The sequence below is a fragment of the Oncorhynchus kisutch genome, linkage group LG12, assembly GCF_002021735.2.
Source record: "Oncorhynchus kisutch isolate 150728-3 linkage group LG12, Okis_V2, whole genome shotgun sequence".
Taxonomy (NCBI): Eukaryota; Metazoa; Chordata; class Actinopteri; order Salmoniformes; family Salmonidae; genus Oncorhynchus; species Oncorhynchus kisutch.
The window spans coordinates 33,053,328-33,081,322 of record NC_034185.2 but is presented as its reverse complement, the minus strand read 5'-3'; the positions used below and the strand labels follow the sequence as shown (position 1 = coordinate 33,081,322).

Below are 27,995 nucleotides of genomic sequence, written 5' to 3'. Positions count from 1 at the left end.
CATAAAACCAGTGGCCGGCTCTAGCCTTTTGGAGGCTCTAAGTGAGATTTAATGGTCGGGGGGCTCCCATCTCGTGGCAAAAAAAAAAACGTTTTAGTGGCCCCCGCTTGACGTGGAGAGAAATTGTTAAAGCTGCAATATGTAACTTTTTGGACAACTTGACCAAATTCACATTGACATGTGTGTTATAGATCTGTCATTCTCATTGACAGCAAGTCTAAGAAGCGGCAGATATGTTCTATGTGCTCTATTTCTATGATTCTTGTTCTTAAGTTTAGTTGTTACACCTTTTACTTTTGGTTTTGTACACCAGTTTCAGACAGCTGAAAATGCTATATTTTGGGTAATGGAAAATATATTTTTCACAGCGGTTTAGATGGTACAATGATTATCTACACTATACCTGTTTTGTCAAATAAACTGGAATTAAGCGAACTATTAGAATTTTAGCAACCAGGAAATGGCGGAGTGATTTCTGCATAGTGCATATTTACACTTTATTCATACTTTATGCATACTCTTAATAGTAAGTTGAGAACCTAGCTGTGTTCAAATACCCATACTAACATACTGTATACTACATACTTAATGAGTATATATTACATATACTATTATTTCATTTTAGTATACTGTAAACGGAACAGTATCCTTTCAGTACTAGCTCTTTGCCAGTCTAGCGGAAGTTGATGCTGCTGCTATGCAACCTCTTGCTAGCTAGTTAGCAAAACAAATGACTAGTTAGACATTTTACAACTTTGGGTGTGTTGTTAAATTCAATCTGGAGTGCCAGAGTGCGCTCGAAAATTCAGAGCATTGTCAGATTGTCCGTTTGTAAATTCAGAGCATTTTGCTTTCGGAGCACACTGGACGCTCGGGCCGAGGAGTAGGGTTGATTCGAGCGTTCTGACCTTACAACGGCAGTCAAGCACCCAAGCTGACGTTAGCTAGCTTGCTAGCTACTTCCAGAAACAGATGAGAGTGACCATTTTACTCGCCCAAGCAGAGCTGGTTAGGCAGTTTTCATGTTATCTAGAGCGTTGGTGACTAAATGTGTTGCTGGCAACAATTGCCTTAACTGACACCGGCCATATTCAACCGATGTTGAGCGCTCGTAAATTCATTATTCTAACCTCTGGTACACTCAGAAGAGAGTGCTTTGAAATCAGTAGATAGCCAGAGCGAATTTACGAAAGCACCTGAATGAACATTGAGAAGGCACAACGACTATACCATTTAGCTAAGCTAAGAATGACGGGAATAATCAAGTCAATAAACGTTGGGTAGTTAGTTAGATAGCCTATTGTTAAAACTTCTTATGGCTGCAGGGGCAGTATTGAGTAGCTTGGATGAAAGGTGCACAGATGTGCCCAGAGTAAACGGCTTGCTCCTCAGTCCCAGTTGCTGACTAAATACTTTTTTGCCCCACTGTATGTTGCTTTTGCCTGGAACCGGCCCCGCACATGGCTTCCATGCATTTGATGCCATTACATTTACTTTCTTCCCTCCTTTCTTTTCCTCCTTTCCTAGGATTAACCATGGCCAGTAGAGAGGAAATGAAAGGAAGAAGGAAAGGCAGGAATCTAGGAAAGGGAGCTATTAAAGGAGGAAGTTAGATAAGCTAGGAAAGAAAATTAGATAAGGAAAGGGATATAGAGAAGGAGGAGAGGAAAGAGAGGTAGGGAAGGAAGCTAGGAAAGGAGGAAAGGAAATACATCTAGGAAAGTAGAAAAATAAATGGAGTTAGGAAAGGAAAATGACAGGGGAAGGAAGATTAATCTAGGAAAGATAAGGAGTAGAGGAAAAGTAAGCCAGAAAAGGGAGCTAGGAATGGAAGAAAGGCACTAGGAAAGGAAAGGAGACAAGAAAATGGAGATGGGGAAGGAGGAGAGGAAAGGGATGTAGGAAAGGAAAATAAGTTAATAAAGGAGCAAAGGAAGCTAGGAAAGGAAAGGAACCTAGTAAAGTAAAGGAGTTCACATATTTGTGGAAGGGATTAATGGCAGCCATTAGATGGCTATAGTATTAGTTTCAGTAACAGGCTATTTTTAGTGACAGGCTAGTTTTAGTTACAGGCTGCTGTGGATGCTCGCTCTGTCATTCTGAAAAAAAGAAAAAAAATACTAATGTTCCCAGGCTACACATTTTAAGCACATTATCTGGCTACTATTTGCATAAAGCCAAACGGCCACTATATAGTTACTGTTTATCTGGGCATTATTACTAATTCATTGTAATAACAGTGATACCAGCACAAAAACACAGAACATGCAATAATGGGAAAACTGATTAATATTGAAAACTACACAAGATGATCCCACAGGTGAAGAAGCCAGATGTGGAGGTCCTGAACTGGCTTGGTTACACGTGGTCTGCATTTGTGAGGCTGGTCGGACGTATTGCCAAATTCTCTAAAACAATGTTGGAGGCAGCTTATGGTATAGAAATTAACATTAAATTATCTGGCAGTAGCTCTGGTGGATAATCCTACAAGTCAGCATGCCAATTTCACACTCCCTCAAAACTTGAGACATCTGTGGCATTATGTTGTGTGACAAAACTGCACATTTTAGAGTGTCCTTTTATCGTCTCCAGCACAAGGTGCAGCTATGTAATGATCATGCTGTTTAATCAGCTATTTGATATGCCACACCTGTCAGATGGATGGATTATCTTGGCAAAGGAGAAATGCTCACTAACAGGGATGTAAACAAATTTGTGTCCAACATTTGAGAGAATGAAAATTTTGTGTGTATGGAACATTTCTGGCATCTTTATTTCAGGTCATGAAACATGAGACCAACACTACATTTTGCGTTTATTTTTTTGTTCAGTGTATAAATATTACAAACATTTTTACTTTACGACATTATGCATAACATAAAATAGCCTATTTGATACACACATAATGAATTCATGTTGACCTATACACTTAAAAAAACAAACATAATCCATCATGCAAATGAACAATTCTTAAACGATGTATTGCAAATAACTTACTAGTTCTTATTGCACCTACAGGTAGGCTACACTCAATGTGCGGTGCTGATGAACAGCGTCAAACAATGCCCCCCTCCCTCAAACACAAGAATAACTTCTCCCGAGTTTTCACCCCCTCGCCTTGGACCAGTCCGAAACAGAACATCATGGCGATTGATGGTAAGTACACCGTTAACTTGCATGGGACATAGTTAGAATGCTTAGTGACAGTACCATTAATTCAGCAAGATAGATGTCTAGTAATGATATAGATGCACATTGCGTTGTCCCGTCAGCTTGGGCTGTAGGCAGCCTACATAGCGAGACGGGATGCAGAAGATTAGACGCAAGAGGCAATAGGAATGTTGCAGTACCTTCACCGGATGCGCGCGAAGTGGTGTTGAAGTGGACAGCGACCAATAACATACATGTGACTCGGACATTACGTTGTCTTTGCTTAGTCGTATGCATGAGTGTATCGAAATCTTGATAGGCTACACAAATGCTTCCTTAGAAACAGGAGTAAGTGTTCAAGTGTATTATAGGATAATGGGATGGGAACTTTATGAGTGGTGCTGTCAATGGTAGCCTACCTGTCAGTTTGTCTTTTTAAAGCTCTGAAAATGTCTAGATTGAAAACTGCATGCCTGCTTCTGGGCAATACTGCATGTCATACACATTTATGGGCTACTTGGTCACGTGTACTCACTAGCGCGTTGGTTGGTTGCGATCCCATCTCAGCATTGGAAGTGCGGCAGTCACACCTGGCAAATGTGGTGCTGTGAGATGGAAGAGAGAGGAGAGATTGTCAGCTGTCAGTTGGTGAATGTGCTGGTCCTTAGCCAATGCTCGTCTATACTGTACTGGTCATTGGTGTAAATACACAAAATGTTTCTAAATTACTTAGGCTATTGCTTTTTTTGTAACCTATATCCATTTTTTGAGGCAGGCTTCGGCTCAACAGAAAATTGCGATTTCCTTCTTCAATGTGGACTTCCCGTGCGTGCTCTGTCTCTGTAAACTCACACTCCATAGGGAGTATAGTACACATTCAGTAGTGAGAGGGTAATTTGAGGGTCAAGAGCCTGAGCTACTATGCGACTAAGAACTATAGTACACTCTCTCTGTAGCCACTCAGAAAAGTAATTCCTACACAACAGTGCGAAGTATGTGTGTGTTGCATGAGTGCATGTGCCTGCATGTGTGTACTTTGCATGTGCCTGTGTGCGTGTTTGTGTATTCGTGTGTGTGTTTGTCTTCATTGTCCTATGAGTTTGTGAAGGTTGGGATACAGGGTTAAGAACATTGATCTATTTACAGGGCATTCAGAAAGTATTCACACCCCTTGACTTTTTACACATTTTGTTATTTTACAGCCTTATTCTAAAATAAACATTTTTCTCATCAATCTACACACAATACCCACAATGAAAAATCAAAAACAGGTTGTTCAATTTTTTTTGCAAATGTCTTCAAAATAGAAAAATAAAAACCTTATTTACATAAGTATATACTTTATATAATGTAGCAAAATGTGGAAAAAGTCAAGGGGTCTGAATATTTCTGAATGCGCTGTATATAAGTATACTCTGTGTTCTCTATTCTATTTTACTTCTCAACATTTAAATTCAACCGTTTAATGGACAGACATGTTTTGTTCGATTTTAAACCCTTATTCATGTGTGATTCCTCACAGATAAGGAATTGAACCCTTTAGTGAATTCCTCCAGTGAAAGAGCTTCTCATTATGTCAAGTGCCTTGATAAATCTAATTGAACGTACTTAAACACTTGATAACCCCATGAGATTAGTTGGCTCGAGTTAATTTGTGTGACATCTGCCTCAGTAGCCTGAGGAGGAGTCGACATAGGAGCCAGAGCAATTTCTTAACCCCTGACCCTCGTATCCCTTTACTTACCCCTTAGGTGGTGGTGGGAGGAGCTGTGGGGTGCATGAGCTCATCTGTGCCAGACGAGGTAAGATCAGGGGGGTTGCACTGTTTGTCTGTCTATACTCTACTGTACTCTATGCTTCCTTGACTGTCTGCTTGACTGTACTTGTATCCCCCTAAAAGCAGAGAGATTGCTCAATCAAAGCACTTGGCTATCTGTTTTGCTTGTTTGTAACTTTCGAGTATAGAGTTGGCTACTCTATTGTTACACACTTCTAGAAGATTCAATATCTGTGTGTGACAGTGGAGGCTGGTGGGAGGAGCTATAGGAGGACGGGCTCATTGTAATGGCTGAAATGGAACGGAGTCAAACGTGGTTTCCATATGTTTGGTACCGTTCCATAAATTCCATTCCAGCCATTACAATGAGCCTGTCCTCCTATAGCTCCTCCCACCAGCCTCCACTGGTGTGTGAATCAAGTTTTAGACCTCTTCTCCAGAGAAGGCAATAGTAGTCATTATTTATTTACCACAGAGGTTTTGTTTCGTATATGGGGGGCAACGTTTTCAGATTAACCAATTGCGTTTAAATATGCGTGCCCTACATTTCCTTAGTAACCTCAAAACACTCATAAAATGGCACTCTGATACTGGGTCCTGAAAAAGGATATTGCCATTGCTACCATGCTCAGCTAGTAGGGTGGCAGGTGGTCTAGCGGTTAGAGTGGTAGGCCAGTCCATGTGCCCTTGAGCAAAGCACTTAACCTTAATTTGCTCCAGGAGTGCTGGACTGCTATGACTGACCCTGTAAAACAACACATTTCGCTGCACTTATCTGGTGTATGTGACAATGAAACGCTTTTGTTTTATCTGAATGTAAACAGCGAATTATGCAAAGAGGAAATACTAGAATAAATATGGCAGTTTTCTTTTCTTCTCATCAGTATTTCAATGTCATATCGTAGACTCTCTTTTTTTCATTCGAATCTTGTTGACAAACATGGTACACATTTGTCAGAGTAACTCGGCTGTTGACATATATTCCATTAGTGGAATGTCAAATGTTCATGGTCTTTTACTTTTAATTAGTGTTTTTTTGTTGTTGTGTGAACAGTTTTTTGTGTGTCAGTTATCTGGAAAACAGATGTAGCCCTGAGGCTTGGGAGTTCAAGTTCACATACTGTACAGCAGAACGCGCTTGTTGTTTTCTTTCTCTGATGCTCGGTTCATAGATTGCCCTTGGGAAAACACAACACACACACACATACACAAACACATGCACGCACATGCACGTACTGTACATACGCACACACAACCACAAGCATGCACGCACACACACACCCCTACCCATTCACATCCACCCATGCTCTCTCTCTCTCTCACACACACACACACACACACACACACACACACACACACACACACACACACACACACACACACACACACACACACACACACACACACACACACACACACACACACACACACACACACACACACACTCAGCTGCTTTGGAAACTCATCATACGAGCTCATCCCATCTGTCAGTATGAGATGAATAAGTCCAGTGTCCATGACTTCACTCACCATCAGCCTCTATTGCCTTATAACAGTAATCCTTAGTGAGTGCAGAGCGGGACAACAGCATCTCACTACGAGTGCTGATCTAGGATCAGCTCTCCCTGTCCATATAATCATATTCATTCATCTCTAAAAGGCATAACTGATCCTCTATCAGCACTCTGAGACTTTGAACACAGGCTCGGGTCATGTTATCATGGGGCTAGCTAATGGCTAAAGGTCCACCAGCATCTGTCAATGAGAGAGGCATCCGGTTACTGCAGGTGTTTGAATTATTTAGGAGCAGTTGACATGCAAACAGCAGTAGCTTATGAAGTGTCACCACCGCACTCAGGTCAGGGACAGGGACATACACCACATGACAGTTAAGCCTGGCATTTGGACTTCAGGGCCCCTTCAGGAACTAATTTGACTCAATTACTAGAATTGTCTTCAGTGAGAGAGGATATGTACTGTAACTGTGTTGAGTGTTGAGAAGAATCAAGGAATTTTTGACCAAACACGAAAGATCACCTTATGGTCTCGAAGCGTTGTTACAGCTTTTGGTTACGTTGGACTCAATATTAGGATCATAACTGATTTTTGGTGTGTTTTTTTTCTTTGTGTTAGACTCAATAATTGTATTGGATAACCGGATTACCACTAAGGGGAACAGCACACAACACTGGTGTTTTGACAGAATGGAATAATTCACCATAGCCTAGGCGTGAAGCAATTGAGACACATACACAATCGAAAGCTGCTAGAATGGAGAAGGTGAGCTATGCATGTGGGTTATTGTTCTCTTATCTCTCCCTCTCTTTCACTCTTTCTGCTGAGCTTTGACTATCAGTCTATCCGTTTTGGGAGGAGGAGGAGACAGGAGAAGCCACTACTTCTTGTCTGTTCTCAGGCTTCAGTGGTCTCTGCCTGTTGCCATGGTGAGAAGAAGAGATAGTCCACGAGAAGTAGTTCCTTCTAAACTCAGCCAGGGTTGGATGAATGGTGCACCTTTTCCTGTGGAGATGTAGTGTGAGCGAGAGCTGTAAGGCCTTCACTCCTCAGGCAATAGACGTTTTCATATTGATGAACGTTCGCCCACGATACTCTGCCAATGACCCTTCAACGTTGCTGAATTATTCTCAGTGTTTCTGAATTGTTCTGTGGCAGTGAATGTGCATATCAGATCGAAATGGAGGCTCTCGTGGACTCTTGGTGTGTTTTCCAAGCTTTTCTGGCAACTCTGTGTTATTTTTGTAATTGAACGCCCACTCATGCACCTGTGGCTATTCCATGGCCTGTATATTATCCATTAACTACCCTGTTTCCATAACGACAATTCTAACGACAACCCCAAAGTAATGGGAAAGATAAGCACCATATCATTTTCAGATCTTATTTAGTGCTATACTCTTTCCATTCATTTGGGGTTGAAGCATTTAGATGGATCGACACAATTGATGGCGTGAGACGTGGATTTCCCTTGAAAGCTATTTGTGCCCTGTTTGTCCCGGTATCTGCTTAATCAGTGAAACTCAATGCCTCAGAGGTCTCTGTTAAAAATAACACATCGGCAAGAACAGTGGGAGGCTGCTTAGTAACATGAGTTATTGTTGGCCTGCATAAGTGAGCCTTTGAAGTGAAAAATGAATCACGAACTGAACTGTACCGTAATGGGGAAGCTATTGGGTTTCTCAACTCGTTCACGAACTGAACTGTACCGTAATGGGGACGCTATTGGGTTTCTCAACTCGTTCACGAAGTGAACTGTACCGTAATGGGGAAGCTATCGGGTTTCTCAACTCATTCACAAACTGAACTGTACCGTAATGGGGAAGCTATCTGGTTTCTCAACTCATTCACAAACTGAACTGTACCGTAATGGGGACGCTATCGGGTTTCTCAACTCATTCACGAACTGAACTGTACCGTAATGGGGAAGCTATCGGGTTTCTCAACTCATTCACGAACTGAACTGTACCGTAATGGGGTAGCTATCGGGTTTCTCAACTCATTCACGAACTGAACTGTACCGTAATGGGGAAGCTATCGGGTTTCTCAACTCATTCACAAATTGAACTGTACCGTAATGGGGACGCTATCGGGTTTCTCAACTCATTCACGAACTGAACTGTACCGTAATGGGGACGCTATCGGGTTTCTCAACTCATTCACGAACTGAACTGTACCGTAATGGGGAAGCTATCGGGTTTCTCAACTCATTCACGAACTGAACTGTACCGTAATGGGGAAGCTATCGGGTTTCTCAACTCATTCACGAACTGAACTGTACCGTAATGGGGAAGCTATCGGGTTTCTCAACTCATTCACGAACTGAACTGTACCGTAATGGGGAAGCTATCGGGTTTCTCAACTCATTCACAAATTGAACTGTATTGTAATGGGGAAGCTATCGGGTTTCTCAACTCATTCACAAACTGAACTGTATTGTAATGGGGAAGCTATCGGGTTTCTCAACTCATTCACGAACTGAACTGTACCGTAATGGGGAAGCTATCGGGTTTCTCAACTCATTCACGAACTGAACTGTACCGTAATGGGGAAGCTATCGGGTTTCTCAACTCATTCACGAACTGAACTGTACCGTAATGGGGAAGCTATCGGGTTTTTCAACTCATTCACTAGGGCGCATTCTCACACTGTCTCCTTCATTTGTCTCTGTTTGTCGTCTCCCCCTCTTCCTTTATGTCTATGTATGTTTGTCTCCTCTCTCTCTCTCTCTCTCTCTCTACTCAGTGTCTCCTGAGCTGCTAGGGGTCCTGTCCTCCATTGCAGTCTTCATGGGCCTGATGGCTCTCTTTTTTCTTTACCTCAGCAACAAGCTGTCTGTGGAGAGCACAAGCGACCTGTCATGTCTGGGCGACTATAGGCCCGACCAGCAAGGTAAACACATCAAGGTGTATAACATGCAAAGTCTGTAAACAGTTTGTTTATTGTTCAATGGGCCTGAGATAGTTCTGCATAGTTCTTAATACCTAAGTATTATGACCCTTTGCTATGAGACTCAAAATGGAGCTCAGGTGCATTCTGTTTACATTGATCATCCTTGAGAGGTTTCTACAACTTGATTGGAGTTCACCAGTGGTAAATTCAATTGATTGGACATTATTTGGAATGGCACACACCTGTCTATATAAGGTCCCACAATTGACAGTGCATGTCAGATCAAAAATGAATTGTCCATAGAGGTCCGAGACAGGATTGTGTTGAGGCACAGATCTGGGGAATGGTACCAAAAAATGTCTGCAGCATTGAAGATCCCCAACAACACAGTGGCCTCCATAATTCTTATATGAAAGAAGTTTGGAACCACCAAGACTCTTCCTAGAACTGAGCAATTGGGGGAGAACAGCCTTGGTCAAGGAGGTAACCAAGAACCCAATGGTTACTCTGACAGAGCTCTAGAGTTCCTCTGTGGAGATGGGAGAACCTTCCAGAAGGACAACCATCTCTGCAGAACTCCACCCATCAGTCCTTTATGGTAGAGTGGCCAGACGAAAGCCACTCCTCAGTAAAAGGCACATGACAGCCCGCTTGGAGTTTGCCAAAAGGCACCTAAAGACTCTCAGATGATGAGAAACAAGATTCTCTGGTCTGATGAAACCAAGATTGAACTCTTTGGCCTGAATGCCAAGTGTTATATCTGGAGGAAACCTGACACCATCCCTACGGTGAAGCATGGTGGTGGCAGCATCATGCTGTGGGGATGTTTTTCAGTGGCAGGGATGAACGGAGAAAAGTACAGAGAGATCCTTGATGAAAACCAGCTCCAGAGCGCTCAGGACCTATAGTCACTGCCAAAGGTGCTTCAACAAAGTATTGAGTAAAGGGTCTGAATACTTATGTAAATGTGTTACGGCTTTCGTCGAAATGAGACCAAGGTGCAGCGTGGAGGCGTACATTTTGAATTTATTTAAATGAACAACCCAAAAAAACAAGAAAGATAAACTACACGTAAATTAATGTAGCGCTAAACCAGCAACTAAAAAAAACAAGATCCCACAACAGAAAGTGGGGAAAAAGGGCTGCCTAAGTATGATCCCCAATCAGAGACAACGAAAGATAGCTGCCTCTGATTGGGAACCATACTCGGCCAAAAACAAAGAAAGAGACAACATAGAATGCCCACCCCAAATCACACCCTAACCTAACCAAACAGAGAAATAAAACAGCTCTCTAAGGTCAGGCCGTGACAGTACCCCCCCCCCCCCCCCCCCCCCCCCCCCCCCAAAGGTGCGGACTCCCGGCCTATAGGGGAGGGTCCGGGTGGGCATCTACCCTCTGTGGCGGCTCCGGTTCGGGACATAGCTCCCTACGCTGATCCCTCCGCTTCTGTGGAACCGGAACGTGGATTGTCGCCGGAGACAATCTGGACTGCAGCTCGTCGCTGAAGACTCTGGACTGCGGACCGTCGCTGGAGGCTCCGGACTGGGGACCGTCGCTGGAGGCTTCGGACTGGGGACTGTCGCTGGAGGCTTCGGACTGGGGACCGTCGCTGGAGGATTCGGACTGGGGACCGTCGCTGGAGGATTCGGACAGGGGACCGTCGCTACAGGCTCCGGGCCATGGATCATCACTGGAGGCTTCGTGCCATGGATTATCACTAGAGGGTCCGGGCCATGGATCATCACTGGAGGCTTCGGGCCTTGGATCATCCCTGGAGGCTTCATACGTGGAGCCGGAACAGGTCTCACCGGACTGAGGAGGCTTACTGGCAGCCTAGTGAGTGGAGCTCCCACAACACATCCTGGCTGGATACCCACTCTAGCTTAGTGAGTGTGGAGAGCTGGTACCGGACGCACTGGGCTATGACGGCGCACTGGAGGCATAGTGCGTAGAGCCAGCGCAGGACACACTGGACTGTGGAGGCGCACCGGAGGTCTGGAGCACAGAGCTGGCACAACTCGTCCTGGCTGGATACACCCGTAGCCCGGCATGTGCGGGGAGCTGGAACAGGCCGCACTGGGTTGTGCTGGCGAACTGGGGATACCGTGCGTAGAGCTGGTGCAGGACAACCTGGGCCGAAGAGACGCACCGGAGGCCAGGAACGCTGAGCCGGCACAATCTCTCCTGGCTGAATGCCCACTCTAGCACGGCAACTGTGGGGAGCTTGCAGAGAGCGCACCGGGCTGTGGCTGCGCACCGAAGGCATGGTGAGCAGAACTGGATAACACGGTGCTTGACCAGTCACTCGCTCCCCATGGTAAACACGGGAAGTTGGCTCAGGTCTGAACCCTGACTCCGCCAATCTCCCCGTTTGCCTCCCCCCAAAAATGTTTGGGGCTGCCTCTCGTGCTTGCTTCGTTGAGCCAACTCCTCGTAACGACGCCGCTCCACTTTAGCTGCCTCCATCTCCTCCTTCGGACGGCAATACCCTCAAGCCTGCGCCCAGGGTCCTTTCCCGTCTAAGATCTCCTCCTAGGTCCATTCCTCCTGACCACGCTGCTTGGTCCTTCTGTGGCGGGATCTTCTGTTACGGCTGTCGTCGGAATGAGACCAAGGTGCAGCGTGGTAGGCATACATTTTGAATTTATTTAAATGGAACAACCCAAAAAAACAAGAAAGATAAACGACACGTAAAGTAATGTAGCGCTAAACCAGCAACTAACAAAAACAAGATCCCACAACAGAAAGTGGGAAAAAGGGCTGCCTAAGTATGCTCCCCAATCAGAGACAACGAAAGACAGCTGCCTCTGATTGGGAACCATACTCGGCCAAAAACAAGGAAAAAGACAACATAGAATGCCCACCCCAAATCACACCCTGACCTAACCAAATAGAGAAATAAAATGTCTCTCTAAGGTCAGGGCGTGACAAAATGTAATATCAGTTTTTTTAAATACACATTTGCAAAACCTGTTTTTGCTTCATAATTTTGGGGTATTGTGTGTAGATTGATGATGGAAAAAATGTGTTTAATCAATTTTAGAATACGGCTGTAACGCATCAAAATGTGGAAAAAGTCAAGAGGTCTGAATACTTTACGAATGCACTGTATATAATCTGACTATCAATTTAAAACTCTCATAATCACTGTTGAGATGCATGCTTGTGGATGAGAATGTTGTGAATATACATGATCCCTATTCCCAACCACAAATTGTCCTCCTCATACATGTATAAAGTGTAAGTCATGGATTTCAGATAGTAATACCTTTCCCACACACTCTCATGAACCAAATGTCCCTGCCAGAGCTGTGATTATGATATAATCTAGAACACACCAGACAGTGTGGAGAAGGACAGCAGCCCCAGCCATCAGCGAATCCAACCAACATGGCGTTCTTCAAGAGCTTCGGTCAGAACCTACCATCGGTCAGCATCTCCTCCATCTTGGATTCAGTCAGCAGCAGAGTGGACGACCTAGCCAGCGCTGTCACTACAGCGTCAGTGACCAGCTGACCGAGCTCAGCGACCAGGTCATCAAGAAGGTGCAGACAGAGGAGGAGGAGGCTGCAGATACGGCAGAGGGGGGCCAGGACAGCAAGGAAGGAAAGGCCCAGGAAGGGATGGCCGAGTCAGTGAGGAGCAAAATCAAGCGGCAGGCTTCAGAGGCCTGCTCAAGCCTAACAGACTACAGCTCCAAGCTTAACCAATCCAGTGACTATGGTTTGAAGAACAACCAATCGAGTGAAGTGACCGCAGAGGACTATCTTCCAGCCCACTTGGAATGGGTGTGGAAAGACGGAGGCTGGTGAGCTGTAAAACCAGTGGAGAGTTCTGTGGGGGACAAGCAACCAGAAGACAAAAGGAAGAAGGAGGAGAAGGAGAAGAGGAAGGCGGAGAAGAAGTAGAAGGAGAGGCTGAAACAGGTGGAGGAAAAGGAAAATAGCCATGGGGAGACCATCAAGGAAGAGCCTGAAGATATAGAAACCAGCTTGTCCCCTAAAGAGAACCACACTGCTTGTCAGGACAACGAGGGCCAGAAAGAGGACAAATCCAATGGGGTCCACCAGAGTGACGACCATAGCGATCCACCAGTCTCCTTGCCCCGAGGAAGAGTCGAGAGCATCCAAAACTAAAAAGAAGGGGGAAGCTGAAGAGGAGGAGAACGAGGTGAGCCCTGATGGAGACAGAGAGCAGAATGAGACTGAAGCCGCTGTATCTCCCACTTCTGAGGGAAAGAAGAAATAGCGTGACGCGAAGAATAAGAAGGGGAAAGGGAAGAAAGAACAAGAACAAGAATAAGAGAGGGGATAAAGGTGAGAGGGTGTGCTGCTTCCCTCCAAATATCTCTCTGGATCTCTTCTTCTCTTCTACTCTTCATGTCTGTCTGTGACGTTAATTAACTGAAGTCATGGGTTCTAAAACTGAAAACAAATCCTATTTTAACAGTCATGGATGGATCCAAATAAATCTGTCTGTAGCTGTCATGTTTACACTTTCACTTCTTTCTCCTCACAGATTTACCTATTTCTCTCAAATGAGTGTTGTAGATGTGATATCGTGGACACAGAGGAATAGCTTACCAGTTAGAAATATGATACTTCTCTTCTCTGACGTTCGGCTAAGATCAAGTGTAGTATCCATTCTTATCAGTTTGCTATCTAATACATCCCCTAACTGGAGAACATGAAATACATTTGTGGAACAGGGTAAAAAAAAAAAAATCCTTCAATTTTTTGCGAGGACACATCCTCTGTGGTCTGTGAGTGGAGATGTGTCTTATGTTGACTGATTGTGATGATGTACTATGATCTTGTGTGTGTGTATCTGTTTGTCCAGACCAGAGCTGCCCAGAACGTGGCTCTGAGGACGATAGTGAGGAGGACAGACCAGGGAGACACTCTGAATCTTCTGCCCAGCACAGAGCCTCAGTCTGGGATAACAGACAGAAACACACCAGCGACCACAGCAGTGAAGCCTCCAATGGACAAAGTGAGAAACTCATAGATTTTTTATTTATTTATTTATTTTACCTTTATTTAACCAGGTAGGCAAGTTGAGAACAAGTTCTCATTTACAATTGCGACCTGGCCAAGATAAAGCAAAGCAGTTCGACAGATACAACGACACAGAGTTACACATGGAGTAAAACAAACATACAGTCAATAATACAGTATAAACAAGTCTATATACAATGTGAGCAAATGAGGTGAGAAGGGAGGTAAAGGCAAAAAAGGCCATGGTGGCAAAGTAAATACAATATAGCAAGTAAAACACTGGAATGGTAGTTTTGCAATGGAAGAATGTGCAAAGTAGAAATAAAAATAATGGGGTGCAAAGGAGCAAAATAAATAAATAAATAAAAATTAAATACAGTTGGGAAAGAGGTAGTTGTTTGGGCTAAATTATAGGTGGGCTATGTACAGGTGCAGTAATCTGTGAGCTGCTCTGACAGTTGGTGCTTAAAGCTAGTGAGGGAGATAAGTGTTTCCAGTTTCAGAGATTTTTGTAGTTCGTTCCAGTCATTGGCAGCAGAGAACTGGAAGGAGAGGCGGCCAAAGAAAGAATTGGTTTTGGGGGTGACTAGAGAGATATATCTGCTGGAGCGTGTGCTACAGGTGGGAGATGCTATGGTGACCAGCGAGCTGAGATAAGGGGGGACTTTACCTAGCAGGGTCTTGTAGATGACATGGAGCCAGTGGGTTTGGCGACGAGTATGAAGCGAGGGCCAGCCAACGAGAGCGTACAGGTCGCAATGGTGGGTAGTATATGGGGCTTTGGTGACAAAACGGATTGCACTGTGATAGACTGCATCCAATTGGTTGAGTAGGGTATTGGAGGCTATTTTGTAAATGACATCGCCAAAGTCGAGGATTGGTAGGATGGTCAGTTTTACAAGGGTATGTTTGGCAGCATGAGTGAAGGATGCTTTGTTGCGAAATAGGAAGCCAATTCTAGATTTAACTTTGGATTGGAGATGTTTGATATGGGTCTGGAAGGATAGTTTACAGTCTAACCAGACACCTAAGTATTTGTAGTTGTCCACGTATTCTAAGTCAGAGCCGTCCAGAGTAGTGATGTTGGACAGGCGGGTAGGTGCAGGTAGCGATCGGTTGAAGAGCATGCATTTAGTTTTACTTGTATTTAAGAGCAATTGGAGGCCACGGAAGGAGAGTTGTATGGCATTGAAGCTTGCCTGGAGGGTTGTTAACACAGTGTCCATGTGACAACATACATGCATGCACACATACACACACATCCGAGATGTTTACTAAGTCACAGATGAATCGTATCCATCACTCTGTTCCACAGCCAACAATATCCAGCGGATGAGACGGGGCTCCCCCCTCAACGAGAACCAGCCTCCCCCGTATCAGGACGAGGATAGACCGGTCCGCGTGTCTCTCTCGCGGTCGGAGGTAGGGGGTCTGGGGGAGTCGAACCCTGACGGCAATGGTACACGGCGCTCAAGCAAGGCCAGCGTTGACCAGGACACTGCGAGTTACCTCAACAAGGTCTATGATGAGGATGTACCTAGTGACAGCACTGCCGTCCTGGGACCAGAGGTGAGCTAGGACAAAGACACTCATGCACCAGACTGTTAGCATTTCCCATAGGACACTGTGTCACGCTAGCCGGGCATGCCGACTCTACCTGAGCATGCTCACTGGCGTAGCATAAACTCCACAAGGCGGGGGGGGGGAATACACATGTCTCTCAAAAAGTATAGAATAGCTGGAAATTAGCTCAGGGATTCTTGAAAGTCGGGACAATCCTTGTCTGGCAGGGAAACTATATTTTATTATGTGAGCTTAAAATGTACATTCAGGATGAATGTTATAAGGAAAATATTTTTGAAAGAATTTTCTAAATACTTTCGATATATACAGTATACACTACCGTTCAAAAGTTTGGGGTCACTTTGAAATGTCCTTGTTTTTGAAAGAAAAGCAAACATTTTTGCCCATTAAAATAACCTCAAATTTATCAGAAATACAGTGTAGACATTGTTAATGTTGTTAATGACTATTGGCTTTCTAGGCAGAGTTGCAAAGAAAAAGCCATATCTCAGCCTGGCAAATAAAAAGAAAAGATTAAGATAGGCAAAAGAACACAGACACTGGACAGAGGAACTCTGCCTAGAATGCCAGCATCCCGGAGTTGCTTCTTCACTGTTGACGTTGAGACTGGTGTTTTGCGGGTACTATTTAATGAAGCTGCCAGTTGAGGACTTGTGAGGTGTCTGTTTCTCAAACTAGACACTCTAATGTACTTTGTCCTCTTGCTCAGTTGTGCACCGGGGCCTCCCACTCCTCTTTCTATTCTGGTTAGGGCCAGTTTGCGCTGTTCTGTGAAGGGAGTAGTACACAGCGTTGTATGAGATCTTCAGTTTATTGGCAGTTTCTTGCATGGAAAAGCCTTAATTTCTCAGAACAAGAATAGACTGACGAGTTTCAGTTTCTTTGTTTCTGGCCATTTTGAGCCTGTAATCGAACCCACAAATGCTGATGCTCCAGATACTCAACTAGTCTAAAGAAGGCAAATTTCTTAAGCATTTTGGCATCCTTTTCTAGATTTAAAACATTAAAAAAAACATTTATTATGCAAACAGGTCTAGCACAGCAAATGCTTCCATTGTTTGAGCATATGCTGAAGAACAGTGCTAGAAATATTTTTTCATGATATTGAGGGGTTAGCCATCAGTGATGTAGTTGACAAGCCACTTACGGAGTTGACAACAGATTCTCAAAACAGATTTTTGCCTCTACAAATAAAAGTTCAATACAAACACTTGTCAAATATGGAATCCCAATAAAAACCTTTACTTTACAGACCATGAGTGGTCATGTTGCACTGCATGTAATGGGGACATGAATAAGGGGTCCTTATGATAACTGATCCTGCTCTTTCTGGATTTTTTACAAATCTGACCAAATCTCCACACATCTTTTATGAATCGTAGTTTTGAGAAAATTCCAGAAAATGATGTCATGGCTTTAGAAGCTTCTGATAGACTAATTGACATAATTTGGGTAAATCGGAGGTGTACCTGTGGATGTATTTCAAGGCCTACCTTCAAACTCAGTGCCTCTTTTGCTTGACATCATGGGACAAAAATGAGTTTGGAGATTTGTATGACATATTTGATCAAGGCCTGTAAACACTTGCTGGTGAAATGCCTTTCATTGTGTCTGACGGAGTTGACAGAAATCCATATAGTTGCATTTTATGAGAAATAACATGGTGTGAAAGCTAATACTTTGATCTATCAAAATATGTATTTCACATTTTGTTAATATTAAGACAAGTATGTGTGGAAGATTATCCCGTCTTTCCAGAATCGCTTAGCTTGCTTGTACCTTGTGGTTTTATGCATTAAAATGAAACTTATCATTCTCTCTCTCTCTCTTTTCTCCCCTCTCTCTCTCTCTCTCTTACTCTCTTCCCCTCTCTCTCTCTCTTCCCCCCTCTCTCTCTCCCCTCTCTCTCTCTCTCTCTCTCCTCTCTCTCTCTTACTCTCTTCCCCCCTCTCTCTCTCTCTCCCCTCCCTCCCTCCCTCCCTCCCTCCCTCCCTCCCTCCCTCCCTCCCTCCCTCCCTCCCTCCCTCCCTCCCTCCCTCCCTCCCTCCCACAAGATGGTTCACCATCCCATCTGCCCTTCACCCAGTGCTCTAAGGGCCTATATCTACTCTCACTCTGTGATGTCATAGATGAGGACTGACTAACAGAATCATGCATTAAAATGCATATTTTCATTATCTCTCTCCCTCTCACCCCTTCCCCCTCACTCACAGGATGATTCACCCTCCCAGCTCCCCGGTGGCTATGAGCCCGAGCCACTGGCTAAGTACGGCACACTGGACGTGGCCTTCGAGTATGACTCGGGCAAGCAACACCTCGCCGTCACTGTCACTGCGGCAACCGACATCCCCGTGCTCAAACAGACAGGCAACATCGCGTGGCAGGTGAAAACACTTTACTGTTGTACTTGTCTTACTTGCTCTCACACGTAAACATATTTTCTCACTAGCACTGATTTTGCTACTAGCGTTTATTTTCCAAGAAAGTTTTACTTGCAATGATTGTGATATGTGATTGTACCTACTACCTTAGTTGCCAGCACTGACTGCAAGTCACCCTGGATGAGAGCGTCTGCTTCAGCTTAAGTTACGGTGAATTATACAAAAAGAGAGATAATACATTAGAAGACATTATGAAGGCTCATGCATGCCTACAGCAAGCTATAAAGCATTCTACCAAACTCTCCTCCTGGAGATCTACCACCTCTAGGTTTTTACTCCAACCTTAATTTCGAACACCTTATTCTACTTGTTAGCCGTTCACCAAGACCTAACTAGCTGAATCAGGTATGTTAGTTGAGGTTTGGACTGGAAACCTGCAGGACGATAGTTCTCCAGGAAGAGGTTTGGGCAGCTCTGCTTTAAGTAAAGTGCTACCTACAGTGCATTCGGAAAGTATTCAGACCCCTGGATTTTTCCACATTTTGTTAAGTTACAGCCTTATTCTAGAATTGATTCAATAAAAACATTTCCTCATCAATCTACACACAATGCCCCATAATGACAAAGCAAAACCAGTTTTTTTTTAATGTTGTGAATTTATATTAAAAAACAAACAGAAATACCTTACATAAGTATTCAGACCTTTTGCTATGTGACTCAAGATTAAGCGAAGCTGCATCCTGTTTCCATTGATCATCCTTGATGTTTCTACAACTTGACTGGAGTCCACCTGAGGTAAATTCAATTGATTGGAAATTATTTGGAAAGGCACACACCTGTCTATATAAAGGTCCCACAGTTCACAGTGCATGTCAGAGCAAAAACAAAGCCATGAGGTCAAAGGAATTGTCCATAGAGCTCCGAGACAGGATTGTGTCGAGGCACAGATCTGGGGAAGGTGCCAAAAGATTTCTGCAGCATTGAAGGTCCCCCAAGAACATAGTGGCCTTCAACATTCTTAAATGCAAGAAGTTTGGAACCACCAAGACTCTTCCTAGAGCTGGCTACCTGGCCAAACTGAGCAATCAGGGGAGAAGGGCCTTTGTCAAGGAGGTGACCAAGAACCCAATGGTCACTCTGATAGAGCTCCAGTTTCTCTGTGGAGATGGGAGAACCTTCCAGAAGAACAAATATCTCTGCAGAACTCCACCAATCAGGCCTTTATGGTACAGTGGCCAGATGTAAACCACTCCTCAGTAAAAGGCACATGACAGCCCGCTTGGAGTTTGCCAAAAGGCACCTAAAGACTCTCAGACTATCAGAAACAAGATTCTCTGGTCTGATGAAACCAAGATTGAAGTCTTTGGCCTGAATGCCAAGCGTCATGTCTGGAGGAAACCTGGCACCATCCCTACGGTGAAGCATGGGGGTGGCAGGATCATGCTGTGGGGATGTTTTTCAGTGGCAGGGACTGGGAGACTAGTCAGGATTGAGGGAAAGATGAACGGAGCAAAGTACAGAGAGATCCTTGATGAAAACCTGCTCCCGAACACTGTTGTGTCTGTGACTATCATTAATGTGAAGACTGTTATTTTATCAAATCAATTCTCTATGTGTAATTATTATTATTATTATTATTATGTGATTTAAAGTACTCATGTATACTTTAATTAACTAAGAAGTCGGGGCACCATGGGAAAATGTTTATATTTCCTGAATCGACAAAACAGTCGCTTATTAATGAATTGTACCTCATCAGTTCTCATTACTGAACGTCGCAATCCCTTGGATATCTGCACGAACCCTAGCATAAATTATGAATCAGCGATATACAAATTGGCTTAATTATTTCTTTACTAACTAACTAATCTAATCACAGAAAAACATGAAAACACACAAAATTTGTTCATACGTGGGTTCAAAGAAAATGTCCCTAGCGGACAAAACCGATATGACGGTCTTGGTAGACAAAGGAAAGGGGGTGTGGACCACTCAAGAACCATGAAACTCATAGCTGATAACTACACTCATAGAAATTGCTAATACTTTACATGAACGACCACTCATTGGAAAAATTTGGAAGCAATTTACATATTTACGAGCGTATGTCTTGTCTCTCTCTGGGGTCGCAGGTCCATCTGCTGGAGAGAGTTGACAGAAAAGTCTCTGGTTGTGTTCCCCAGAACTCGGTCTGTCGTAGTTGTTATAATGGATACTTCAGAGTCTCATACGGAAATCTTTTTTTAATCAGATTCGTTTACCAGACTAAAGTATTTAAACAGCTGCATTCTGAATAATTATTCTTTAGTTTGTAGATTTCTTTGCCATTTCAACGTGGGAATGATCTCCACGTTCTCTGGTCTTGTCCTCTGGTAGAGTTGTAGTTTAAACCACTTCACACACCAGCGTCACCAGGCATGTTTTGGTCTTAGGAATTCAACCGTTTGCAACCTTAGCTTACACCGTGGTTTGCGTGATCTGCTGTGAATTGTGCCACAGGGGCTTTTATTCTTGAGTAGAAAAGGGCCGTCTCATCATGTTTGTGCCCACCTGGGCATGGCTACTGACTGTGCATAAGTTACCATAAAACAACCAATTGTCATTTAGAAGACTATATCACATTATCTTTCCAAAAGTATTCTTTTACTTATTCATCCATCTTATACAACATTCAGAAGTAAACCTGACGGGGGGCCACAATATACACCCAAAAGACCACATCATGACAGCACTCAGGACCTCAGACTGGGGTGAAGGTTCACCTTCCAACAGGACAACGACCCTAAGCACACAGCCAAGACAACGCAGGAGTGGCTTCGGGGACAAGTCTCTGAATGTCCTTGAGTGGCCCGGCCAGAGCCCGAACTTGAACCCGATCGAACATCTCTGGAGTAACCTGAAAATAGCTGTGCAGCAACGCTTCCCATCCAACCTGACAGAGCTTGAGAGGATCTGCAGTAAGGAATGGGAGGATCTCCCCAAATACAGGTGTGCCAAGCTTGTAGCGTCATACTCAAGACTGTAATTGCTGCCAAAGTTGCTTCAACAAAGTACTGAGGAAAGGGTCTAAATACTTATGTAAATGTGATATTTAAGTTATTTTTCTTTTTATATATTTGCAAACATTTCTAAAAACCTGTTTTTGCTTTGTCATTATGAGGTATTGTGTGTAGATTGATGAGGGGGAAATAACGATTGAATCTATTTTAGAATACGGCAATAACGTAACAATGTGTAAAAAGTCAAGGGGTCTGAATACTTTCCGAATGCACTGTATGTAGGTACACCTGGTATTACTGCCCACTAAGAAGCAGCGGGCCAAGACAGGGGTGCAGAGGGGGCCGTGCCCAGTGTTCACAGAGACCTTCCGCTTCTCCCGGGTGGAGCAGGAGGCACTGGCGGACCACGCCGTCCGGTTCCGCCTCTACAGCGTCAGGAGGATGAAGAAGGAGAAGGTTTGGGGGGGAAAAACAAGCATGTATGCAATAATTCTTGTAAGTCACTTTGGATAAAAGCATCTGCTAAATGGCATATCTTATTATATTATTATTTATGTTAGGTGTTGGGCGAGAAGGTTTTCTATTTGAGTAAACTCAACCTGCAGGGCAAGATGGCGCTGCCCGTTACACTGGAGCCTGGCACTGCACTAATGGTGAGTGACTGCGAAGATAGGGGTAAAAAGGGGTGTGTGTATGTTTGTTTTACTATACTTGTGAGGACCAGAAAAGAGAATTCGGACAAGTGAGGACATTTGGCCGGTCCTAAAAAGGAAAAGGATTAGGTTTAGGAGTTAAGGTTAGGTTTAGGGAAAATTGGATTTTGAATGGGCATCAATTGTTGCCCACTGTGTGTCTGTGTATGTGGTAGGGGTCTGTTTGTGCAATTTCTTGCCAATAAGAAGTAACCTGATTTGTATGATGTCCACTTAGATAAATTATCTTGGCATTTTTCCTATTTTGTTGCCTTACAACCTTTTTTTTGGGGGGGGGGGTTTGTATCATTTGATTTACACAACATGCCTACCACTTAGATGCAAAATGCAAAATAATGTAAAATGCAAAATAATTTTTATTGTGAGACAAACAAGGAATAAAACAGAAACCTTGAGTGTGCAAAACTATTCACCCCCCCCCAAGTCAATAGTTTGTAGAGCCACCTTTTGCAGCAATTACAGCTGCAAGTCTCTTGGGGTATGTCTCTATAAGCTTGGCACATCTAGCCACTGACATTTTTGCCCATTCTTCAAGGCAAAACTGCTCCAGCTCCTTCAAGTTGGATGGGTTCTCAATTGGATTTAGGTCTGGGCTTTGACTTGGCCATTCCAAGACATTTAAATGTTTCAACCTTAAACCACCCGAGTGTTGCTTTAGCAGTATTCATAGGGTCATTGTCCTGCTGGAAGGTGAACCTCCGTCCCAGTCTCAAATCTCTGGAAGACTGAAACAGGTTTCCCTCAATAATTTCCCTGTATTTAGCACCATCCATCATTCCTTCAATTCTGACCAGTTTCCCAGTCCCTGCCGATGAAAAACATCCCCACAGCATGATGCTGCCACTACCATGTTTCACTGTGGGAATGATGAGAGGTGTTGGGTTTGCACCAGACATAGCATTTTCCTTGATGGCCAAGAAACTTCATTTTAGTCTCATCTGACCAGAGTACCTTCCATATGTTTGGGGAGTCTCCCACATGCCTTTTGGCCAACACCAAACATATTTCCTTATTTTTTTCTTTAAGCAATGGCTTTTTTCTGGCCACTCTTCCGTTAAGACCAGCTCTGTGGAGTGTACGGTTTAATGTGGTCCTATGGACAGATACTCCAATCTCCGTTGTGGAGCTTTGCAGCTCCTTCAGGGTTATCTTTGGTATCTTTGTTTTCTCTCTGATTATTGCACTCCTTGCCTGGTCAGTGAGTTTTGGTGGGCGGCCCTCACTTGGCAGGTTTGTTGTGGTGCCATATTCTTTCCATTTTTTAATAATGGATTTAATGGTGCTCTGTGGGATGTTCAAAGTTTCCAATGTTTTTTTTATAACCCAACCCTGATCTGTACTTCTCCACAACTTTGTCCCTGACCTGTTTGGAGAGCTCCTTGGTCTTCATGGTTTCGCTTACTTGGTGGTGCCCCTTACTTCGTGGTGTTGCAGACTCTGGGGCATTTCAGAACAGGTGTGTGTGTATATATAAATGCACACACATACATACACTGAGATCATGTGACACTTAGATTGTACACAGGTGGACATTATTTAACTAATTGTGACTTCTGAAGGTAATTGGTTGCACCAGACCTTATTTAGGTGCTTCATAGCAAAGGGGGTGAATACATATTTTCAGCACTTTTCCGTTTTATTTTTTAGAGTTTTTTGAAACAAGTTATTTTTTCACTTCACCAATTTGTACTATTTTGTGTATGTCCATGACATGAAATCCAAATAAAAATATATTTAAATTACATTTTGTAATGCAACAAAATAGGAAAAACACCAAGGGGGATGAATACTTTTGCAAGGCACTGTTTAATGGTACAGTAACTCGTAGACTAACCTCGTCCTCAGCTTCCAATTGCTGGCGCATGGAGCCTGGTGACAGTGTGGGACTGTTTGGGACTTAGTGGGTGTGGATTTACTGAGTGACATGATAAATTCAAATTCTGAGCAACTCACACGACTATGAAGCGTGGTTCCAAATCGAGGCGGCAAAGTGTGTGTTATGGTGCACCACGGAAATAATTCCCTGGAACCTAAGGTAGTAGGAACACAAAACACATCTTTTAGCTGGCTATACGAACCTACCATCTATCTAAACTTTTAGTAATCATAGTCGGATTACCGACCGGGGCCCCCATTGATTTTGTTAGTTACGCTCACTCAGATATCATATTAAAGCATGTCTGCAAACATTTCTCTCCACCCTATGGCAAAATGTGTAGAATTGCAGCAAACGTTCTTTAAAACTGCAACATTTTCTCTACACCCCATGGCAACATGTGTAGAATTGCAGGAAATGACCTCTAAAACTTCTCCCTCCTCTGTCAAGAGAGAGGCTGCTAAAATGTTTTGCTCGCAAGGCTAAGGCCAGCTCTGACTGCATGTGTGGGTATGGATGTGGGTACACTGACCGGCGAGCCACTGCGGCTTCTCATGATGAGTTTCGATTTTTTTGTTTGCTCCCACCCATCAAAGTTGCCCATCTACACTCGAAGGTGATGGACTGAGAGATCAGCCAATTAAAACCAGCGGTTGTTTTGTGCTCTCCTGTGGCGCTTGAAAACCAGACGAGAGAGCCGGCTGCTTTAGACAAAGCATAGCCTCACCCAATCCAAGCCATTCAGTTACATTGTACTAATTCCTACCTGCCTCTAACTCTGCATGTGGTGTTGTCCATCCTCTCCTTTCTCCCTACAGGGCTGTGGGTCATTGGTGAGTGTGTCCCGTAGTGCAGGGGCTCTATCCTACCGTTCCACCGGGGACTCCTCCCCAGAAATTCTACTGGGCCTCATCTACAACGCCACCACTGGTAGGCTCTCTGCAGAGGTCATCCAGGGCAGCCACTTCAAAAACACAGCCTCAGACAAACCTCCCAGTGAGTGGACAAATAACACGTGTCTATTTTCCTGTTGTGTCTTTGATAATGTTTTGGAGTAGTTGGGTAGCTTAGCATTCAAATCCATAGAACTGAATACTTGTTCTTATTCCTATGTTTGTGTCTACCAGCTATTTACTTCAGTCGTCATACGGTCTTCTCTCTTCTTTCCTCCCTCTGTGTGGTGTCCCCCAGGTGGTCTGTTCTGTTGTATGAAACGGTTCATCGGGGGACAACTTTACATCATGAGAGGTGAGCCCACTGTTATCAATCCATGTACCTCTATCTATACCAGAGTCACTGTCTGTTCCTCTCTGGGTCTGCTGATAATGTCGGGAAAGGGGGATACTTAGTCAGTTGTACAACTGAAATGTGTCTTCCGCATTTAACCCAATCCCTCTACATATTGTATCGTGAAAAAGAACCCCAAAAAATGGCTGGTATCAAAAAGCAATTCGTATTCTATTGTGAGTCAACACAATTTTTATTTTACTAGGTTAGTCTCGTTGAGATTAACAATCACTTTTACAAGAGACCTGGCCAAAATAGCAGCACACAAAGTTGCAGATGCATTTTCAATATATAACAACGCAATACAGTTTAAAAACATGAATTTACACATTGAACAGCAAGATGTATTGGGAAAGCGTGGTGCGACTAGGGGTCAAAACAACCCCCCCCCCCCCCCTCCCCCTCCCCTCCCCTCCCACACACACACTTTATTTTCCATCGTAGTGTTTAACCTAGCTTTAAACCCATTTAAAGGGGCAGGCTCCTGTTATTTCACGACCCTTTGAAGCTCGTTCCAGGTCAAAGAGGCAGAGAACTGGAAAGCTTTTTACCATAGCTCTGTACGGCCTTAAGCACAATCAACAAAACACAGTCCGGTGAGCGCAGGCAAGAGTTTGTCTGCCGGACAATGTAGTTACGTAGCACAAGTAAAATGGTATCTGGCTATCTATATATATAAACCTACCAATATTTCAATCTCAGAAGAGCTAAGGAGTTCCAGCCCAATCTCGCAGAGCGTACAGTGATGAGTGAGGGCTTTGGAGCGCCCCATGGTACACAGTCCAGCATATGTACTGATGCCACAGGGGCATACATATACAAGATAACACCAGAATCACTTATGGGCACAAAACAATGGAATTACAATAGACTATACATGACTTGAAGATCTTCTTCGGCAGGGTAGCCTAGTGGTTAGAGCGTTGGACTAGTAACCGAAAGGTTGCAAGTTGGAATCCCCGAGCTGACAAGGTACAAATCTGTCGTTTTGCCCCTGAACAGGCAGTAAACCCACTGTTCCTAGGCCGTCATTGAAAATAAGAATTTGTTCTTAACTGACTTGCCTAGTAAAATAAAGGTAATTAAAATTCAATTCTGCAATACGCCATTTTGTATTATTCTCCACTAGATGGCAGCCTCTCACCATCTTCCGCCTCCCTTCCCCAGACACCTATGTGAAGCTGACCATGCTCGACTCCAAGGGCAAGGAGATGTCCAAGTGCAAGACGTCAGTTTGCCGCGGCCAGCCCAACCCCACTTACAAGGAGACCTTTGTCTTCCAGGTGAGGGAGGGAAGAGATATAAAATAATACATTTTGTATACATGGACCCTGTTACAACCCACCCCATCTCTCGTCTACCAGGTGGCCCTCTTCCAGCTGTCCGAGGTCTCCCTGGTGGTGTCCGTGTACAGCCGGAGGAGCAGCACGAAGGCCAGGGAGAGGGTGGGCTGGGTGTCCCTGGGGCTCAACAGCACCGGAGAAGAGCAGCAGGCCCACTGGAGCCAGATGAAGGAGGCCGGGGGACAGCAGGTGTGCAACTGGCACACGCTCTTGGAATCTTGAACAGGTCTTTATGAGAATCACAAGATTTCATCTCGGTGACACAGGAGGAGAAATTATAGGGTATCTTGATCTCGGTGTTGAAAGGGGATTGGTTCCTTGACCTTCCGTCAGAGATGCAGACGAGGAACCATCTACCAATGCTATGCATATGAACCTGGAATGGGGATGTGTGTGAGGGTGCAGCGCTATGAGAGGCACGTGGATTCCACATGGAGTTGCTGTTCATTAAGTGCACCTGGTCACCCGGGCGCTTTCCACCCAGAACCTATGCATATGAACCTGGAATGGGATGTGTGTGAGGGTGCAGCGCTATGAGAGGCACGTGGATTCCACATGGAGTTGCTGTTCATTAAGTGCTGCTTTAAATACCCTTTAATATGGAAAAGAGCCACTTGACCTGAGAAAGACTGACTGGTTCTAAGCAATGACTTCCTGCTCCTGTCATGGTCAATGGGGACTGTCAGACTGATCTTTTAATACAACAGCTGATAGACCTCAGTTATGAACTGGTCCTGAAATGAACACAGCGGGTCCTGATCCAGTCTCTGATTGATGCCAATTTTGTGTAATTCATTTCCCATATTCTGGTCCATAATAATATTTTTTGCATGTAATTGTTTACAGAAGATGATCAAAATACGACCATACACATCTCGTACAATGGACCATTTTCATCCTGAACCGAGGACCAAAGAGTGTGTGGAAGAACAATGACCAAAACAAGCCAGCCCCCTCACATTCTTCTGGAGTTGTACTGGCCATAGAAATAGAATTACAAGAAGGGGAAAAGCCCCTCAGACCACTGCAATTTAAATGATACAATCATGGATTCACTCAATATGGCCGACATGGTAATTCTATTTCTAATGGTACTGACTTCTAATAACACCAGCATCAGTCATTTCTCAACTGACGCTCACAGCCATTGGTAACAGGTATGATGTTACCATGACTGTTAAAGCCAGCTGGGCCTGTAACAACTATGCTAACGAGCTATGCTTATTTTTTTTACACTTTGACATTATGCAACATTTGACTGATTTGTCATTTTTATTTTTGAGTTCTTTTGACAGCCGTTTCACCTCCCGTTATAATAGCGTGTATTATCTTGTGTGCATGTGTTCAAGAACACCAAATACAAAGTACATCTTCAGAATCACATTTAGCATCATTTGAGAATTTTTGTGGCTCACTGAATCAGACAACTCTGTAACCAACACAATCCTTATAAAAGACCCATCACCTTTCGTGTATTA

At 44.0% G+C, this 27,995-nt stretch overlaps 1 protein-coding gene and 1 non-coding gene across 3 annotated transcripts; both read left to right on the top strand.

Moving 5' to 3' along the window:
• The first annotated feature begins 2,798 nt into the window (after nt 1-2,798).
• On the top strand, nt 2,799-27,995 carry syt14b (synaptotagmin XIVb). 2 transcript variants are annotated; one of them, XM_031837395.1, is made up of 12 exons: nt 2,799-3,156; nt 4,902-4,952; nt 9,188-9,334; nt 14,177-14,329; nt 15,650-15,903; nt 18,132-18,302; nt 21,581-21,754; nt 21,859-21,951; nt 24,706-24,883; nt 25,079-25,135; nt 26,342-26,457; nt 26,539-27,995. In XM_031837395.1, the coding sequence occupies exons 1-12, from the start codon at nt 3,033-3,035 to the stop codon at nt 26,737-26,739; spliced, it is 1,719 nt and encodes a 572-aa protein (XP_031693255.1). In that variant the 5' UTR covers nt 2,799-3,032; the 3' UTR covers nt 26,740-27,995. The 2 variants fall into 2 exon arrangements, with proteins under 2 accessions (XP_031693255.1, XP_031693256.1); XM_031837396.1 differs by lacking the exon at nt 26,539-27,995 and having other exon boundaries at nt 26,304-26,454.
• LOC116376572 (U2 spliceosomal RNA) lies at nt 13,939-14,124 on the top strand. The gene has a single exon (XR_004212017.1). It is a non-coding gene; the product is annotated as a U2 spliceosomal RNA (small nuclear RNA).

Bases quoted from the DNA above. Each gene is read 5' to 3' on its own strand.
- syt14b (XM_031837395.1), top strand. From the start codon at position 3,033: ATGTGCGGTGCTGATGAACAGCGTCAAACAATGCCCCCCTCCCTCAAA. The intron at 14,330-15,649 runs GTGAGAAACTCA...TCTGTTCCACAG, and splicing joins TGAAGCCTCCAATGGACAAA to CCAACAATATCCAGCGGATG. The intron at 18,303-21,580 runs GTGAAAACACTT...CACTGTATGTAG, and splicing joins CAGGCAACATCGCGTGGCAG to GTACACCTGGTATTACTGCC.